The sequence below is a fragment of the Odocoileus virginianus genome, chromosome 33 (assembly GCF_023699985.2).
Source record: "Odocoileus virginianus isolate 20LAN1187 ecotype Illinois chromosome 33, Ovbor_1.2, whole genome shotgun sequence".
Taxonomy (NCBI): Eukaryota; Metazoa; Chordata; class Mammalia; order Artiodactyla; family Cervidae; genus Odocoileus; species Odocoileus virginianus.
Window position 1 is genome coordinate 2,735,560 of NC_069706.1, and position 13,936 is coordinate 2,749,495.

General features: G+C 42.8%; 1 protein-coding gene and 1 long non-coding RNA gene across 2 annotated transcripts; one reads left to right on the forward strand and one right to left on the reverse strand.

Annotated features, from left to right (window-relative positions):
* Positions 1 to 1,548: 1,548 nt before the first annotated feature.
* Positions 1,549 to 4,800, reverse strand: ZNF597 (zinc finger protein 597). Its single transcript, XM_070461102.1, has 2 exons — positions 4,797 to 4,800; positions 1,549 to 2,560 (listed from the first exon to the last, which is right to left on the reverse strand). The coding sequence occupies exons 1-2, from the start codon at positions 4,798 to 4,800 to the stop codon at positions 1,755 to 1,757; spliced, it is 810 nt and encodes a 269-aa protein (XP_070317203.1). The 3' UTR covers positions 1,549 to 1,754.
* An 823-nt stretch (positions 4,801 to 5,623) lies between these two features.
* On the forward strand, positions 5,624 to 7,370 carry LOC139032777 (uncharacterized). Its single transcript, XR_011485379.1, has 2 exons — positions 5,624 to 6,346; positions 7,236 to 7,370. It is a non-coding gene; the product is annotated as an uncharacterized lncRNA (long non-coding RNA).
* Positions 7,371 to 13,936: the final 6,566 nt, after the last annotated feature.

The window sequence follows — 13,936 nt, forward strand, 5'->3', positions numbered from 1 at the left end:
ATTACCTACTGCAGTAAAGCTGTAAACAAAATTATTTTTTAGTTCAACCAACTGCTTCAAGAATAACAAATTCCACAGTTTCTTTAATTACAAAACATCAAATGTTGACATAACTGAATGTTATTGGAATAATGCTGTTTTCATCAGTGATGACTGTTACAGACCTGATATTCTAGCAATCACATTAAGGACTTGTTTGACACACATTTCCATCACTACATCAATAACAAAACCCATGACATTTGTTCAATGGTTGATTTTCTCAGTACAAAGTTTTCACTCTGTAGGTGTCAACAACCATACTGCAAAATGTTGTGAACCAATCGTTCCTAGCAATAAACTTCTGCACTTAGTTTTTCATCCTTAACTTTCATCCAAACATTCATTAAAACTAACATGGTAGGAAAAAAAAACACTAACATGGTAGGCTAATTATATCTCTGAGTTAATGACCATTTGTGGAATCTGTCAGTTAACACTGTAAACAGAAAGGTAAAAAAGCCATCATCATAAAACCAGCATGGGTCTCACTGATGGACACTCACCGCCTCCTTCAACTCCTTGGGCTCAGAGCCTCTGGTTCTTTAACCACCATTCCATTTAACAATATTTTGCTCCAGTATTTATATGTAACAGCAGTATCCAGAGACCTGTATTTTCAGGTATTTTAATTAAACAATTTTTATATGTATCTTTAGATATGAGGAAGAAAACATTTTTAAAAACCAAAAGTCAACTAAAACCTTAAAGGCTGTACTCTGTAGTCTGTGATCTCTGATTATAGGGACAGGGTTTGAACCTGAAGTCCTGGGGAGTCTCTCTGTTGCTTTGTAACCATACATGTCAGTCAGGCTTGGGATGAAGTGCTAAGGGAGGGAAGCGTGTGCACAGGGCAGCCGGCACGATGGGCCTCCTCACCCGCCTGCCTCAGTCCCCAGCTGCCTGCAGTTTTAACATGTGGTGCAAACGCAACTTACAACACAATGTGGCTGAGAGGTGCAAGGTTAAATGCTGGCTTCAGTATTTGCTATTTTTGTGTATGGGCAAGGTACTGCTTTTACCCTCTGTGGGCTCTACTTGCCTTTTATGAAGTGAGGATAGTCCTTTTCTGTCAGATTTATTCTTAAGAGTAAATTAAATGATAAAGTATTGAGTGTGCAGACTAAACAAGAGTTAGAAATTGTTTATCATTCTTTGGTTCATACAAATAGAATCTGGATAGTAACTGAGTTAGACTTCTGCCCTCCTTCAGGGGCTGTGACATTGACTATGCTTCCTTGGTTATAAAACAGAAACCGTGGTGTCTAAATCAAGGCTGTGGTGAAAATTAAATGGTATATTACATGGAATGTGTGTACAGTGCTTAGTACAGTGCCTGGCACATAAAGGGTAATTGTGCCCCAGGTTTCAGTACAGATACTGAGAAACACAAACATTAATGAAAACTTGCTGTATTTACACAGGGTTTTGTGAATGGGTTCACTGATGGAGGGTAAGATGTGTTTTCAACCTGAAATTTCTCCCACTCCTGGTACATTTTACTTCTCTCCGGTGTGACTCTTCTGGTGGCATGCAAGCTCTGAGTCCAAAATAAAACTTTCTGTGCATGTTTTGGGTTTATGGGGCTTTTCCCCACTGAGTGCTCTGATGAGAGATAAACTCAGAGGTAGAAAGAAAGGTCTTCGAACACTCAGGACACTTTAGGTTTGAATTTTGAGAAGGAAAGCAAAATTTCCCCCCAATTGCTGTAGTGTTCAGACTGTCCTTGTGGCCTCTCCCGGGCAGGGGTATGAGGGCTGCCCAAAGCAGTTCCTGCCGGGACTGCACGGCTGCTGGGTGGCTGACCCGTGCTTTTCCTCAGGCAAAGCCAGATTTGTTTTCTGACCGACATATTTATCGCTGGCTTTTGTGGCAGTGTGGGTTTTCTGATGCTGTGACAGTCCCTGGAGCCTCGTGAACCCCCTTCCACATATGCCACACCTGTGGATTTTCTCCTTCAGGTGAGCCTTCCTGTGCTGAGACAGGTGCAAGGGCTGGCAGAAGCTGCCACCGCACTGTGCACACTTATATGGCTTCTCGCCAGTGTGGATTATCTTGTGAGCTCTCAGGTTGGATCTGTGATTGAAAATCTTCCTGTAGTCATCACATTTACACTTTTTCTTTCCTGCATGTGCTTTCTGATGCAAAACGAGGTATGAACTATGACTGAAGCTTTGATCACATTCAGGACACTTGTATGACTTTTTGGTTCCTTCTTTGGGAAATGGAAGAATTTCAGGAAGTGCTCTGGTTCCTAAACTTTGAGCTAGTTCTATCAACGGGGTATGGTTTTCAATGGTAACTAAAAGGCTTCTGAACCTTTTCGTGCAAGCAGGAGTTTTCCTTTCAAAGTTTCCAGCTCCATGCTCAGAGGACTTTTCTGGGTAATCAATGAGGGGCACAGCAAGGGAACATTTTTCTAGGGCAAGCTCTTCAAGTCCCATAGATTCTAGATATAGCTGCTGATTAATCTCAATCTTATCATCTTCTGCTGATAAAAACAAAACAAAATATAAACACCCTCAAGTAGTACTGGGGGAAGAACAAACTATTGATAGTTACACAGAGGACCAGGAAGTTGTAGCATGGCTGACAAAACTCAGGTCTGCCAGAAAGAAAAAAATCATTCCTTTTTAGTGTTCTCCCAAATATTCATTATTTATCAAGCCAATATGTCAATCCAAAAGGGATTTTCTTTTCCTTCCAAAGCAACAGCCCTACGATTGCCCCAGCTCGCTGCTTTGAAAGGGTTTATGGGCTGCAGGGCAGTGTGTGGAAAGCCAGTTCTCAGTGGTTTTGCTGATTCAAGAAGACCAAATTCAGGAAAGTCAACGCAGCTAGAATGTGATAGAAAAATACCAGAGAAGCGGACTGATGTCCAGGCAGTGAGCTCTGGGCATCTAGATGGGTCTCCTTAAGACTCTGGCTGCATATTAATCTCTACATACATGTGAGGAAACAACCCCAGGCCCAGGAAAGAACCACCAAAAAGGAATAGAAAGAGCAATCTCCAGAGTTCACGAAACACTTCAGTAGTTCATGTTCCAAAGTGGAGACAGTCCCTGCCACACAAAACATCAGGCAGTATCCATATTGCCTTTGCAGGAGGCCAAATCAGCCCTAGATTAAAGATTGCTCTGAACACACCCTAACAGAACAAAAAGCAAGCCTTGAAAGGATCATATTGATTCCAAGTAACTTAAATTAGCACACCATACCAAAGTCTGAAAACTATTTCCAAAAAAACAACAAAAACCAGCATACAACAACATAAAACTCACAATTTCCAACATCCAATCAAAAATTACTGGGCATGGAAAGAAGCAGAAAAATATGACCCGTAACTAGAAGCAAAATCAATCAACAAAAGCAGACCCAGAGATGACAGATGACAAAACTAGTAGAAAGAACATTTAAAGAGCTATTATAAATGTGCTTCACATGTTCAAGAAGTTAGAGGAAAACAACATAATGAAGAAAGAAGTAGAAAATATAAAATGTGAGTTATGGGAAAGTTCAAATAGTCAACCCTGCTGCTGCTGCTGCTAAATCGGGTCAATAGTGTCCGACTCTGTGCAACCCCATAGACGGCAGCCCACCAGGTTCCCCCATCCCTGGGATTCTCCAGGCAAGAACACTGGAGTGGGTTGCCATTTCCTTCTCCAATGCATGAAAGTGAAAAGTGAAAGTGAAGTCGCTCAGTCGTGTCCGATTCTTCGGGACCCCATAGACAGCAGCCCATCAGGCTCCCCTGTCCCTGGGATTTTCCAGGCAAGAGTACTGGAGTGGGGTGCCATTGCCTTCTCTGAGTCAACCTTAGTCAAGGATAAAATCTACTCAGCCATGGGAACATTTCTACTTATAGCTCCTCTTAGTGAGAAAGGCACACCATTTCCGTAAGATTAAAGCAATTTCCAACTTTAGCAAATAATAGTAACCCATACTAATGGAATTTCACAAGTAAAATTATGAATTGACCATAACAAATATTTGGAATGATTACTAGGTACTGCCATGTCTTATGCAAAACCATAGTCACTGTAATAGAATTTTTGCCTTTTTTGGCCACACCCTTCGGCTTGCCAGATTTTAGTTTTCCACCTGGGTAGTGCTAATCACTGGACCACCAGGGAATTACCGATTTTTGCCTAAGACTCATCTCACCCTTTGAAAATCACACTCTCATTCAAGTTATTGTCATTTCCACATAAATCACTCAAGGAGAGGCCCATTCTCCCATACCAACACGTGGATGAGATATGCAATCCTAATCCTAGAAAGTTCCAAAATGCAGGAAAAACAAGTGTGTTACCAATCAAGGCCTTGTCCTCAAAACATTCCTGTGTCGCTTCTCTGCTGAGGGACCTCTGCGCAGGGTGCAGACTCACACACTCCTCTTGAGAAAAATAGACAGCCAGCTCCTCAAACAACACAGGTCCCTGAAACAACAGGACAGCCCATCTCAGGCCAAGCCAAAAAGCTACTACCTTACTCTGTCTGGGAATGCTGAGAAAAGCTAGAAACATCAGAGGCAAGAGCTTGTTGGAAAAGGTATCTGAGCCCTGGGGTGGGGTTATGAGTGGGTTCTGAGTGCTGGAGGTAGGATTTAGGAAGAAGGGAGTAAAAATATTTGTAATTTTGGAAGCGGTAGTATAAGGACCAAAACGGTAAACTCTGAGTTCTGGAAGAGTCTGTTAGAATAGAGGGAACAACTCTCAGCAAGGGAGTTAAGTAGGGTTGCTCTAAGGCAGCGCTACCCATTCTTTTTGGCCCCAGGGACTGGTTTCGTGGGAGACAGCTTTTCCACGGCCAGAGGTGGGGTGATGGGGAGGTGGTGGATTTCGGGATAATTCAAGCACGTTACATTTATTGTGCACCCTACATCTATTATTACATCAGCTCCACCTCAGATCATCAGGCATTAGACATTAGATTCTGGAAGCTGGGACCCTTGCCCTAAGAGAAAGGAGATGAGTGAGCAGCCCAGGAAGAATCACAAAGCGAACACAGATCTAGAATTCTCCCAATATCTTTCCCTTTGCTGGTCTCTCCTTCCTCCTGACACTCATTGTTAAGCGCAGTCATATCCAGACGTATTTCTCCTTCGCTAAGTTCACCAGTTCTATAAATCTATAGATTTCTGGTGTGATTAAGAATCACCTGAGGTTTCTGTTTGTTTCTGTTCAATCAACAGGTGTGGAATGAAGCTTAGAAAACTGTTTTAAGTTTGAGCAGCACTCCAGAAATACTCTGAGGTACTCTTAGGTAGTCTCCTATGGGCCCTGTTCCTAGTTGGGAGGTTCTAAAAGACCGATCCTGATTAGCCATTTCTTCTCTCTGCCTGGTAGGAACAAAGACAGCTTGGTGAAAAGGTTCGAGGGGATCAGGAGCCCTCGCATCACGACAGGCATGCCTAACCCTCTTGTACAAGAGGCCAGGAGGAGGCCAGAAAGGAGCGACCGGACCTTGGACCAACAGAAGGGACTTGGTCTCAACTGGGCCTCGGTTGTAGGGAGTGTGGATGCTATATTGGGGGTGGGGTGGGGTGGTAGTAGTGCTTTCTTCCAGTCGCCACAGGGACCTCGGGGCAGATAAGGAAGGGGAGACAATAGTCCTGGGAGGGGCCAATTCGGCCGTCCAGCTCCTCCACGCATCCCCTCACTTCCCAGAACACTTAAAGACCTGAGGCGAAAAAAAAAAGTAAGACCTGAGGCGATGACTCCTCCCGGGCGCAGCCTCCAAAAGGCAGACTCCCGGGCTGGTCGGGCCCCACCTAGGGCTCCGAGACTAAAAATCTCAGGAAGCCTGCCACTACCCAGTCAAAAGCAACAAAAAGCGACGCGCAGCTGAGACTAGAGACCAGGAGCCTAGCCACAACTAAACTCCCACGCTCCCTGACGCTAGACCCGCCCGGAAAGCCGCGTGACGCTGTCCACCCTAGTGCTTTTCCGCAGTTCTGCCCTGTGATTGGCCAGCGTGATCTCAGAGGGGGCAGGTCTTTTTGAATATTCACCAATCGGGAGCCTCAACAGAAGAGCTGCTGCTCACCGGGCATTCTGGGAGATATAGTTTTCCCTCGGTTTTCCTAAGCATTTCCGGTTCCGCTACCTGGGTCTCCTCTGTGCGCTCCCTACCCGCCGACCTGAGGAAGTGGAACGTTAGAGTGACCGCGGAGGGAGGGGCGTAATCTTTCGGGGAAGAAGGAGAGCAAGTAGATGAGGAGAATCCGGTACCCGAAGAGTATCGGTACTGAAATGTGGGTTCAGCCGGCATTGTCCCATGGGTCGTAAACTTCGGTCGAGCCGGGGTGAGGTCTCTGAGTGGCCAGGAGTACGGGTTCTAGTCTTGACCTGTGTCTTGGGTGGACTGCGAGGGGGTGGAATGTAAGTGGGGTGTCATCTGCGTGGGCAGAGTTCAGGTCGGCCTAGGCGGGATTGCTGATATGTCCAAAGTATTCTAGGGGCATTGTGCCCAGGGAATGCAGCCCAACCGACCCATATCGAGCTCAGAGCCACAACGGGCCTCAAGCGGCAGTAGAGCCATCCGGTTGCTTCGAGGGTCATTGTAGGCCACCTAATACTTCACAATCGATCTGCTTCATTACATATTTCCTCTTTAATGGCACTGGATGCCGTGGTGTAGGGGTTTGGTATTAGAAAATTGAGCTCCTTCCGCAGGTCTGCACTAATTGCTTGTGACCTTTTGGCCTGTATATCAATACAGCTTTGCCTTCCCCAGGTGAAAAAAGCGCAGAATATCTCTCTTCAGAGGGCAGTTTCAAAGAAGTTTTCAGTTTACAAAGATGTTTGCGAAAACACGGATATTATCTTAATAGAAAATTCTGAGTACGTCTCAATATATTTTCTTGGGAGGATGTACCTATCTCTTCTGTTCACATTCCAGTCTCTAGATCTTAGTCGGGAGGTCACATAACCACACCTAGTTCAAAGGAGGCAAGGAAGCTAGCAGTACCCTGGCAGCCCACACCCAGCTAAAAAGCTCACAAGTTCTATTACAGTGACAAAGAGGGAGGAAGCAGATATTGGAGACAGCTGGCAGTAAGTGCCATGGAGATATGTTGAAATGGAAAAAGATGAATGGAAATGGATGGGCAGACATGAAGATGTTCATTTAAGAATTACAGTAGAGAAAAATTGGAAATGACCTAATTTCTAAGTAGTTTTCCTCTTTTGCAGGAGGAAACATCGCAGCCAATTAAGATGCTATATATAAGTTTTTGATAGTATGGGGAAATGTTTCCAATGCAATTTTAAAAATGTGATACCAAGTTGTGCATAAAATGCTATCATAATTAAAAATGTATTGAGGGACTTCCCTGGTGGTCCAGTGGTTGAGACTCCACACTCCCAAAGCAGGGTCTCTGGGTTAAATGAAATTTTTTTTTTTTAAAGACTGTTTCCCTTCCTTTTATAACCCGCTTACCTCGTTTCTGGTTATCGATCTAGTTTCCCAGGAGCACTAAGAGAAGAGGTGTCTGGAGCAGGAGTAAGAGCATTCCAGTGACTCTTACCTATCAAAAAGTAAGCTAGAATTTGGTTTAAATCTCACTCTTCTGTGAGTCTGATGGGTAAGCCCAGTCTCAGGGTACACTGACAGAAAAATGGAGAATCAGATCCTCCCAATATACTGTCGTGACCCTGTTAGTCCAGGCTAAGTGACTCTGTCTCAGTTTTAATTGCAGAAATCAGTATCATCCTTTGTCATCCAAGTATACACTTGCATCATTTTTCAGCCAAAGGAATTTTTTTTGGGAAGCAACTTACTTGATTCCTGGTTGTACTGTCTTTGATCCATGCAGATTTTCCCCCTTCACTTATTTTACAATACAAATGTGATAAAGTCTTATTTTCTTTACACTTACTTGTATCCAGAGAGTTGTGGGGGCTTCTTTGTTGGTTTTTTGTGGTGGTGGTGGTAGTTGTTTTTTGACCACGCCACCCAGCTTGTGGAATCCTAGTTCCCAGACCAAGGATTGAACCCAGAGAAATCACCAAGTTCCAGTCACTAGACCACCAGAAATTCCCTAGAGCGATTGTTTGCCCATGTAGATCTGTTTTATGGATTTTTTCTCTTTTCATTGTGGTTTATTACAGAATATTGAATATATTTCCCAGTCGTATACAGTAGGACCTTGTTGTTTATCTATTTTATATAGTTTGTATTTGCTAATCCCAGACTCTTAATTTATTTCTCCACCACTCCCTTTCTCCTTTGGTAATATATGCCCAAGACTAGGATTGCTGGATCATATGACAACTCTATTTTTAGTGTTCTAAGGAGCCTCCATATTGTTCTGCATAGTGGCTGCGTAATTTACATTCCTACCAATATCCGTAGGAGGTTCTGCTCTTCTACATACCCTCTCCAACATGTGTTATTTGACTGCTTGAGGTGAACAACCCGCTTACTTGAGAAGACCCTGATGCTTGGACAGATCGAAGGTAAAAGGAGAAGGGGCAGCAGAGGATGATGTGGTTAGATAGCATCACTGATTCAGTGGACATGAATCTGAGCAAATTCCAGAGTGAAGGACAGGGAAGCCTGGCGTGCTGCAGTCCAAAGAGTTGGACACGACTTAGCGACTGAACAATGACAATTTACAAGACTTAAAATTGTGTTGAAGCTTAGTTGATTTACAGTGTTGTGTTAATTTCAGATATACATCACAGTGATTGAGTTATACATATATTGATTCTTTTTCAGGTTCTTTACCCATATAGGTTATTACAAAATACTGAGTAGAATTTCCTATGCTATACAGTAGGTCCTTGTTGGTCTGTCGATGGGCATTTAGGTTGCGTCCATGTCTTGGCTATTGTAAACAGTGCTGCAGTGAACATTGAGCTGCATGTATCTTTTCTTTTTTAATTATTATTAGAGTATGGTTACTTTACAATGTTGTGTTAGTTTCTACTGCACAGCAAAGTGAATCAGCTATACATATATACATATACCCCCTCTTTTTTGGATTTCTTTCCCATTAGGTCACCCACAGAGCACTAAGTAGAATTCCCTGAGCTATACAGTGTTCTCATTAGTTATCTATTTTATACACAGTATCAATAGTGTATATATGGCAATCCCAATCTCCCAATTCATCCTACCTCCCATCCCCCTTGGTGTTCAAACATTTATTTTCTACATCTATGCTCTGTTTTGCAAATAAGATCATCTGTCAGGGAATGTTTGACGGGAGGATTCCTACATGCTGTCTCTCATGAGTCCTCAGTCCCTCTTCAAGCGGAACAGCACGCTGCTCCCAGGGACTGAGGTCATTGTGTGAGGCAGGCTTGGGTCTCCTTTAGTAAACATTCTCTTTAGGACAAAACTGCTTAGTCCCCTTCCCCTTTCTTGAGATATGGATTGTCTCCTGACCTTGTGACTAACATTACTTCTTGTTCCCTTGGTAACGGTTGCTGTACGTTTGGTTTTCTGATCTTTATCATTCCCGAAAGAAGTTTCTTGTACTGCAGCCTGTATATACTCATAGGAAAATCATTAAAGCACCTTTGCTCCATTAGAGCTTAGGTCCCCGGGTCTTTTTTTGTCTCTCTCTCTCTTTCTCTCTTTTACTTTCTTATCGTCGACTCCGTACCTCCGGTCCATTAAAGGACCCCAACAATCTGTGCCATTTTTCTAGATTTTATATATATACATTAATATATGCTATTTGTTTGTCTCTTTCTGACTTACTTCACTCTGTGTGACAATCTCTAGGTCCAGTCACATCTCTACAGATGGCCCAATTTCATTCCTTTTTATGACTGAATAATATTCCATTATATGTATGGTACACATCTTCTTTATCCATTCCTCTGGTTTTAAAATTTTATTTATTTTTATTTACTTTTGGTTGTGCTGGGTCTTCATTTCCTATGCACAGGCTCTCTCTAGTTGCAGTGATCAGGGTCTGCTCTTCGTCACACAGCATGGGGTTCTCATTGCAGTGACTTCTCTTGTTGCAGAGCATGGGCTCCAGTTGGCGTGGGCTTCAGTAGTTGCAGCACACAGGCACGAGTTGCAGCTCGCAGGCTCAGTAGTTGTGGCACATGGGCTTAGCTGCTCCATGGAGTGTGGAATCTTCCCGGACCAGGGATCAAACCATGTCCCCTGCATTGGCAGGCCAGTTCTTAACCACTGGACAACTAGGGAAGTTCTATCCATTCCTTTGTTGATGAACATTTAGGTTGCTTTCATGTCCTGGCAATTGTAAATAGTGCTGCAAAGAACATTTGGGTGCATGTTATCTTGTCAAAGTACGGTTTTCTCTAGATATATGCCTAGAAGTGCAATTTCTGGCTTTTTATTTGTAGATTTTTTAATAAGGGTCATTCTGACCTGTGTGAGATTGTACTTCGTAGTTTTTATTTGCATTTCGCTAATAATTAGCAGAGCTGAACATCTTTTCATGTGCCTATTGGCCATCTGTATGTCTTCTTTGGAGAAATGTCTGTTTAGATCTTCTCCCCATTTGATTGGGTTGTTTTTGTTGTTGAGTTGTATGAGCTGTTTGTATATTTAAAAAAAGTATATTTATTTAGGCTGTGCTGGGACTTAGCTGTGGCACGTGGGGTCTTCAGTTGTGGCATGCAGGATCTAGTTCCCTGACCAGGGATGGAACCTGCGCCCCCTGCATTGGGAACATGAAGTCTTAGTCACTGGACCACCAGGGAAGTCCCTGTTTGTAAATTTTTTTGAAATTAAGCCCTTGTCAGTCATATGATCTAAAAATATTTTCTCCTAGTTGTCTTTTCATTCTGTTTATGGTTTCCTTTGCTGTGCAAAAACATGTAAGCTTAATTAGGTCCCATTTGTTTTTTATTTTTGCTTCTATTTCTATTGCCTTGGGAGATTGACCTAAGAAAATATTGCTACGATGTATGTCAGGGAATGTTTTGCCTATGATCTCCTCTAGGAGTTTTGTGGTGTTATGTCTTATATTTAAGTCTTTAAGCCATTTTGAGTTTATCTTTGTGTGTAGTGTAAAGGTGTGTTCTAACTTCATTGATATACATGCCGCTGTCCAGCTTTCCCAATACCACTTGCTGAAAAGACTGTTTTTTCTGCATTGTATATTCTTGCCCCCGTGTTGAAGATTAATTGACCATAGTTTCCAGCCCTGGGTGTTCACTGGAAGGACTGATGTTGAAGCTGAAACTCCAATACTTTGGCCACCTCATGCGAAGAGCTGACTCATTTGAAAATACCCTGATGCTAGGAAAGATTGAGGGCAGGAGGAGAAGGGGACGACAGAGGATGAGATGGTTGGATGGCATCACCAACTCAATGGACATGCATTTGGGTGGACTCTGGGAGTTGGTGATGGACAGGGAGGCCTAGCGTGCTGTGGTCCATGGGGTCGCAAAGAGTCGGACACGACTGAGTGACTGAACTGAGCTGATGTAGTTTATTTCTGAGCTTTCTGTTCTGTTCCATTGATCCATATGTCTGTTTTTGTGCAAATACTACACTGTTGCGATTACTGTTGCTGGGAGGATTATGCCTCCAGCTTTGTTTTTTCCCCCAGGGTTGCTTTGGTAATTGTGGGTCTTTTGTGGTTCCATATAAATTTTAGGATTATTTTTTCTAATTTTGTGAAAAATATCACAGTTAATTAAATAGGGATTGCATTAAATCCATAGATTGCTTTGAGTAGCCCGAGCATTTTAACATTTAATTCTTCTAATCCAAGAGCATGGGATCTCTTTCCATTTATTTGAATAATCTTCAATTTCCTTTATCATTATTTTGTAGTTCTCAACATCTAAGCCTTTTACCTCCTTAGTCAGGTTTATTCCTAAATTTTTTTTTTTGGCAGTTTCAAAAGACACTTTTTATTTTACTCTCCCTTTCATTGTTAGTGTGAAGAAACACAGTGGATTTCTGTATGATCCATGCAAATATTAATAAACCCATCAGAACCATGAGTCAGAGTAATCCACTTCACCTCAAACCAGTCTCCTGGAGCCTTTCTCCTCTCCTCGGAATGCTCCAAGGGTAGTCCAGTGTCCTCTCAGGCAAAGCAGATGCTGGTCAACAAGCTGACTGTCTGTAGAGCTTGCCATGAAGTGGCTTGTTCATGACCTGTTTCTGGGATCCCGGAAAAATGTTTTTGAGGTCTACCTGGAAAGTCTGGTTTTGGAAACCCAGTTGTTTTCCTGGGCGTCAGGAAGGTTGTGATCCAAGAGAATGCATCATAGTTTTATTTATTTGTTTATTCATTTATTTATTTTGGCTTGTGCATGGGCATTGAGCAGGGACTTCTCTAGTTGGGGTGCAAAGGAGCTTCTCTTGCTGTGGAGCTTGGGCTCTAGAGTGTGTGGACTCAGTAGTTGCAGCTCTCGGGCTTAGTTACCCCACAGCATGTGATATGTTAGTTCCCCGACCAGGGATCAAAGCCTCATCCCCTGCATTGGAAGGCAGAGTCTTCTTTTTTTTTTTTTTTTTTTGTCTTTATTTTCGAAGGCAAAGTCTTAACCACTGGACCACTAGGGAAGTCCCAGTGTATCATGGCTTTAAATGAATCTGGAACTGAAAAGCACATTTTGTTTTTAAATTTACATTCAGTAACTAAATTGAAGGAGAGAATGATCATCTTAAAGCCAGTGGCCTCTTAGATAATGTGGAAGAAATATCTCAAAACACACCAAAAATGGAGAAAAAGAAACCAGGAAGGCAGAGACTTAGAGGACCAATCCATGTTGAGCTCACTGCCAATCAGATTTCCCTGAGCCAGTTCCTGTAGTCAGGAGATACTCCTTCCTGCCTGTGGTCTCGTAAGGTTTGAGCCTGCATTTTAAGTATGCCAGGTGATGCTAATACTGCTGGACCACAAGACAGCAGGGTTTGTCTCTCCTGTGTAATTGAAAGGGCTTACCACTGCCTCCACATTCTGTTGATGAAAACCTGATGGAAGGCAAGAGAAAGGATGAGGAAAATAAGTAATTTTCCTTTTAAAAAAAAAATATTTATTTTTAGCTGTGCTGGGTCTTCGTTGCTGCACACAGGCTTTCTCTAGTTGTGGCGAGTGGGGCTTCTGTCTGGTTGTGGTGCGGGGGCTTCTTATTGTGGTGGCTTCTTTTGTTGTGGAGGACGGCCTCTAGGGTGCTCAGGCTTCAGTAGCTGCAGCACGTGGGCTTAGTTACCCTGCCAGCATGTGGGATCTTCCCTGAGCAGGGATCAAACCCATGTCCCCTGCATTGGCAGGCGGATTCTTAACCATTGGACTACCAAGAAAGCCCTAAACTAGCAATTTTTCTTTTAAAATCTCGTCTTTTTAATTTAAAAATGTCAAACCTCTGAATATTTGAAAGAATAATGCAGTAAACACCTATGTACTTTTCACCTAGCATCACCAGTTATTAATATTTAAACAATTTCCTCTTAAGGACATGCTTGAGAACGTAAGTTGCTCACATCACTTCCACTGTTGTTCACTGGTAAAAACTTTGGCATATGGTTTCATCTTGCTGCAAAGGAGACTAAGAAGTACAAGCTTAGCTTGTTAGCTCTTTGCCTGCTAAAGGGGGTACTGTCCTACTACTACATTAGGATGTGATTAAGCAGTTGCTTTTTAAAAAGAAAGGAGAGGATGGACTTCCCTGGCAGTGCAGTAGTTAAACTTCGCCTTCCAATGCAGAAGGTAAGGGTTTAGTCCCTGGTTGAGGAACTAAGATCCCACAGACCTCCCAGCAAAAAACCCAAATCATAAAAAAAAAAAAAAGGCAATATTGTAACAAGTTCAATAAAGACTTTAAAAAAATGGTCTACATTAGAAAAAAAGAGGAGGAAGACAGTGGATACTACATTAGGGAAAAAAAAAAAAGAGGAGGAGGAAGACAGTGGATACTAGGGGACAATTACTCTGACACACCGA